A 6,047-nucleotide genomic window follows, 5' to 3' on the forward strand; every position below is an offset into this window, starting at 1 on the left:
AATGACTGATAAATTGTAAGTTGTAAGTTGAGATTTTGTGGTATTTTATTGTTTTGTCTGATAACTCATAAAAAATGTTGAAAAAAGCTCATAAAAAAGAATGCACCTGGCAAAGATTTGCAAAGAATGTATGCTGATAGTAAGAGACAAAGTATTATTTTAGGAGTGGAAAGGTATTTTATGTGAGAGATTTAATCTAAGAAGATGTCTGTTTAGACGTAAAAGGTATCACCCAAGCTCAAGTGTATATCTAAAAAACAGGGATAGATTTGATTTTCCTCATTATTTTTCCTGAGAGCACTGATAGCTGTTTAGAATAAGAATAAAATGGATATTCCAAAAATTACTGTGTTTTATGCTACAGTGAAAACAATACTTTCTATTTGGAAGCATATATACTGTGTACTGTATGTTGCTTTGTTTTAGAGTTTTAGAAGAGTTTTAGAAGAAACTGACTGGGTTAGGAAACACACTACATTTTTTATTTCTTGCAATTTATTCAAGTTTTAGACTAGACATAAACATGCTCAAGACTTCAGGGAGCATATCTTACAATATTGAATCCATCTATTTTCAGGTACAATGATAAAAAGCATTCATGGTCCTCACCTAAATTAATAAGGAAAGAGGTGTTAATTAGTTATATAGAACAATTATTTAAGGTTAATCATAACTAATTTATAAAGTCTTTTCATATAGTTTTGTTTTTACTTCAGTTATTCAGTGATTTGACTTCACCTTCATAAACAACAGATATTTTTAAACAATTTGCATTTTGTGCTAACCAATTACAATGGTCAATAACACACAGCTTTAACCACAAAACATACATGATGCAGAGCTGATTCTTACTCAACTATCCAAAACTGAGAAAACCCTCACCATTAGTTTGCTTGAATTTAGGTCCCCAGGTTTCATGGAATAATGCTAAGCGCAACAAAAGAAGCGGACATCATTCAGGGATGTGTCATCCAATCCTACTTGGTAGGGCTCCTGCTTAGTTTCAATACCACAGATGCCTCCTCCTTTGCATTCTTCACTCCAGTTGCCATATTCACCCCAAGTCCAACCCATCCCCTCGACGACTGGGTTGCTGGAGCAACGGAACCTGATGTTGTTGGCCGAAGTGTCATCACCAAACAGACCTTGAGGGGCTTCTACTCTCAACTGGAATGACTTCAGCGTGCCAGAGGGGCACCACAGAGTCTGTGTCCACTCTCCAAACCTCCAGAAACAGGAGAAATTAGAAACCCTCAAAGCTTGGCTACTAATATACAAGATAATTTATTTAAATTTTGAAAAGGGTAAAATAAGTAGTAGTAGTCACTTAAAAAGCAAAACAAACCCACAATGTTCACATTTAAGTGAGGAATGAGGTAGCACATTTACAGCACATGGCTGTGTTTTTCTCTCAGCTAAAGAAATAAAAAGACAAGAGGTAAATAACTCACAACCCAGTATGAGATTCCACTGTGTAAAGAATGCTTCTGTCTGTAGGCCTGGAACAGAACAGGCGAATACCATTGAGTGCAGTATCATCCATGCCTACCTGCTTCTCTTCTACCTATAAACAGAAAAAAAACAGTATAAAGATTACAACATATATCCATGTAAGCTAGTATCCTTGAATTCACTGACTAGGTGAATCTGAATTCATGTGAAACCTGACGTTTAGTGGAGTTATCTGTTCTCATCTTCTACTATGCTATATATTATCAAAAACAATTCCTGATATGGGAATTAATTATATTTCCTCATTAAGTCATTTGATTTTAATTTAAACATTTGGTCATTTTCTTTAGTTTTACTTGTCGTACAGTTTCCACATTCTTACTCCAAATCAATTTTTTATTTAACACCTTACAGGTTTTGCTTCATGAGTGATTGTCTTACCCTCAGACTGAATCCTATTGCATAAAAACCTTCTGGACACATTTCAGGCCAAGTCCATGATCCAAAATCTCCTCCGTTGCTAACTACCAGAGTGGAATTGTATTGCCGTCCAGCAAAGATTGTACCCGCTCTCTGCACAAAGCTGGTTTCCTCTTGCTTACACCATACTGGGAAGAATACAAAGAAGACAGACAGGGTACTGAAGAGCAGTAGAGATGCCATCCCAGGAACAAGAGACATGCACCTCAGTTAAGAAGACTTGGGCACTTAGATCTTCACTGTATTTATACCCAAGATCATGGACAAAAAGTACCAATCATTTATTGATATCTTGAACAAATATGTCAAGGTTCACCTTATCAACATTAATTATTCACAAGCCTGAGAAATGTTTAAAGAAGACACATCTGCTGCACTGAAGTATTAAAAAGACTTTACTTCTATTGTATACAGATTGAACAGAAGCAAACTGTCAGACTGTTCAAAAATGTAGCCGACCTCAGGGTTTCATGAAGAGCAATTGTAATTTTAAACAAAAATGTCTGATAACTAATGTGTTTTTAAGATAATTTAATATACTCTCTCTAAAGATAATACTAGCAGATGTGTCACAATCTTTACGTTATTCTCCCAATGAGTGTGTTCCATAACTCCTCTGAACTATGTTATCAATACTTCGTTAGAATTATTTCAGTAGCATGGAAAAACATAATTATTTATAAAATGCAGATATTGTAGTGGTGTTTTTCCCTTACGTGTGTCAGTGAGGGGAGAAGGAGGCAGCTGGACAGCAGGTTGCAAGCTCATAGGGGTTTATTGCCTTTAATCTTTAACAGGTGTGTGCTAATCACTGGGAGAGAGTGAGTGCAACATTCACTAGCACATAATGTGGTAAAAGATGTGGTAAAAGAAGGCCTCTTGCCTCTCTATAGGGGGAGAATGGGGAAGAAAGTGAAGATGTGTGGTGGAAAGGGGGCAAGGTTAAAATAATAGTCTTGGCAGTCCATCACTGGGGTTTAGAACACTACACTGATAACCCTCACCTCCCTCACACCTGAGTGGTGAGAGTGAGTGCCTGCCTCTGCTCCACATCCCAGACTTTGAATGGTTTCCCCTTTGCCTTGAGGTCATGGTTCCATCAGTACTTATGTCTTGCAGTTCTTGCCTGACTGGCAGCATAGGCGTGAGCCATTTCTATGTGTTCCCTAAGCTGTCTGGCGTATTCAAGGCCATCTCCACTGGTGTACTGTGTTCCCGCACAAGATGAGGAGACGTATCATTTCAAACCATACAATCAATGTACTAAATCTATTTATCTAATAATAAAAATATTGGTAATAACACAAGAAGCTACTCTACACTAAAAAAATCTTAGTCCATCTACTTTGAAATGTTTTTTATCACACTGCTCTAATAATATTAGCAATGCAAGAGTCTGGTGGTGTTTGGTGAAGTATAGAGCCACTCATTTGGGAAAGTGAGCATTTTCAGCTAAAGCACCTGGCTTCTGGAATGCAATTCCATAACCTTAGACAATCATCTCATTTCATAACACTTAGAACTAAACAGAATTCAAGGCTAAAAGCAAATCAATCATTAATCTCCTGAAGTCTCTTTTGATGACAAACACCGTCATTCATCATTCACTTTGTATTAATAATCTTAGTTATCATTATGTATACCCTATTCTATTTAGAACCATTTCATTAATTACACTATATTTTATGTTTAATTTAATTTATTCATTTTGACAAGTATGTAGCTCCACAGATCTTGATAAATGATTGATTTCTAATACAACGTTTGCTATCTTTGACATACTGTATTAATTTAACATGCCATTATCTTTGTCTTTTTTATTGTGCAGTTTACTATCTACAATATCTATCATATGATGTTTTTTTTCATATTTATATCTTCTATTTTGTTGATTGTGTTTTGCCCAGGGATTACATATTGTAGCGTTTTCAAGTTCTCACAGGACAAAGGACAAATAGAGACAAGATAGCAAAACAAGCAATTTCGATTTTTTAAGAATATTTTCTTTTCACAAATAAATATAGGGAATCACAAAATAGAAAGCTTTACATTAATATACAGTACATACTTAAAACAGTATATATGATCACATCTCATTAAGTTTTGACATGGTAACAGTTACATTTCAATTTCTCTTGTTCCGCTGCAAATCCCATTCTTTAACATGATTATGTTTTTCACAGCTTTTTGTCCTATGCCCTCTATTTCCCACAGATTTTCTGCTTCCTCCCTCCCTTCTCTCCACAGATCTCTGAGGTAATAGTTCTCTCGGGTGATGAACAGGGCCAGGCTACCTGCTGCCTTGACTGGGACCTTGATGCCTTTGAACACCCCCATGTTCTTCACTCTCCACAGGGCGTCTTTCCCATTGTTCACCACGGCCTAGATCCTGTCAAACACGTCAGAAGGAAGTTTGACAGGAGAGATGCTGTATATAACGAAAGCAGCGGTCAGGGAAAAGTGGGGTGAGATGGCTTGCAACCAGTCTTCAAACTGGGCCCGGAAGGCCTTAGCAAAAAAGTAGGACCACAGGAGATGGGTCACAGTCTCCTCCTCACCGCAGCCCACCCTAACAAAGCGAGGACTGGGGGTGAGGCCCCTGCAGTACAAGAAAGTTTGCACCGGTAAGCACTGGTGGATGACACTCCAGACTAAATCTCTGTGAACGTTGCACAGAAACTTAGAGAATGTGTGTTTCCACACCTTCCTTGTTTGGGCTGATGTTAAAATGCCCACAGGGGTCTGTCTATTGTTCTGAGGTGCAACGAAGTCTTCCAGTTTTTGCACACTGACATCTCGGAGGGGAATATGGCCAATTGGGTGAGATCTTAGAAAACTTTTAACTGTCCCATAAATTGCAGAGCATGTGTTAGAGAGTGGGATATACAGCTTGGGTCTGATACCTCACACTCTGAACTCCTCCCTACCTACCCAAAGCCTGGCAAAATAAGTCCAGAGACTCACTTCAGGTGCTGTTGCAAAGCCTCTCAGGAAAATGCACAGCAGCTACGTAGCAATATCTGGGACAGACTTCCCCCCTGAGGATAGTGGCCTGTACATTATTTCCCACCTGAGTCTTTCCTGCTTCCCACCCCATAGAAATTGAAACAGCAATCTCTTCAGCACCGCTACAACACAGTGTGGGACTGGGAAGATAGAAACCAGAAAATTCAACACAGGCAAGAGCTCGGCTTTGATGACCAGCACCTTCCCTGTCATGGTGAGGTCTCCATCCATTGCATAAGTTTTTTATTTAAGATTGGCAATATGTTCTGCTAATTCACTGTTTCCATCTCTTCTCCAAAATACACCCCCAGGACCTTAATTCTCTTCTCTTGCAGCCTGAGATCATGTCCTTCTTTTGGCTCCCTCCAGTTCTGATAAAAAAATCTCAGAGGAAGCCAAAGAGAACCGATCACAGCACTGCAAAGCTCTGCTAATTGAGGCATTGTCAGAGAGGAGCAGGGTGATGTCATCCATGTACAGAGACGTCTTTACTTCTCCTCCCCCACTTCCAGGCACTGGTATCCCATTAATGGCCTTATCCTGGCGCAAGGCACAGGCTAAGGACTCCATAGCCAATATGCATAACAAGGGGGATAATGGGCAGCCCTGCCTCACCCCAGAACAGACTTCAAAGGGGCGTGATCTATAGCCATTAACCATTATTCTGCTGTTGCTACCTGTGTACAGCAGGTTAATCCACTTTCTCATGATGGGGCCAAAATTCATGTGATCAAGTACCGATGTTAAGTACTGCTGGTTTAAGCGGTCAAAGGCCTTTTCTAGATCTATACCTAAAATACACAAAGGGAGAGGGCAGTCCTCCGAATACAGACAGACATCCCTCAACAAGGCCAGGTTATCACTCTTCAGGTGTTCTGCTATCCCACACATCTGTTCTTTCCCTACTAATAAGACCATTATATTTTGCAGAGACAGAAAAAGAGCTTTGAACAGGATCTTAGTGTGTGATAACAAACCACTGCTTTTATTCTCCTATTAAAACCACAAAAAGCCTCTCCACACACATAAGGAGACAGACGGAACACGTACACACGGTTAGGGTGGTAACTCGTTAACAAAAGACAATACACTTACAAAGTTACACAGGA

The 6,047-nt window shown here is 39.2% G+C and overlaps 1 protein-coding gene across 1 annotated transcript; it reads right to left on the minus strand.

The window, feature by feature from the left end:
• Positions 1–484: 484 nt before the first annotated feature.
• Positions 485–2,133, minus strand: LOC148822726 (vitelline membrane outer layer protein 1 homolog). Its single transcript, XM_088929571.1, has 4 exons — positions 1,894–2,133; positions 1,452–1,564; positions 883–1,225; positions 485–609 (listed from the first exon to the last, which is right to left on the minus strand). Exons 1-3 carry the CDS (start codon positions 2,131–2,133, stop codon positions 928–930), a joined length of 651 nt encoding a protein of 216 aa, XP_088785697.1. The 3' UTR covers positions 485–609; positions 883–927.
• Between the last annotated feature and the right edge of the window lie 3,914 nt (positions 2,134–6,047).

Source organism: Atractosteus spatula, chromosome 12 (genome assembly GCF_055471065.1).
Source record: "Atractosteus spatula isolate fAtrSpa1 chromosome 12, fAtrSpa1.hap1, whole genome shotgun sequence".
Taxonomy (NCBI): Eukaryota; Metazoa; Chordata; class Actinopteri; order Semionotiformes; family Lepisosteidae; genus Atractosteus; species Atractosteus spatula.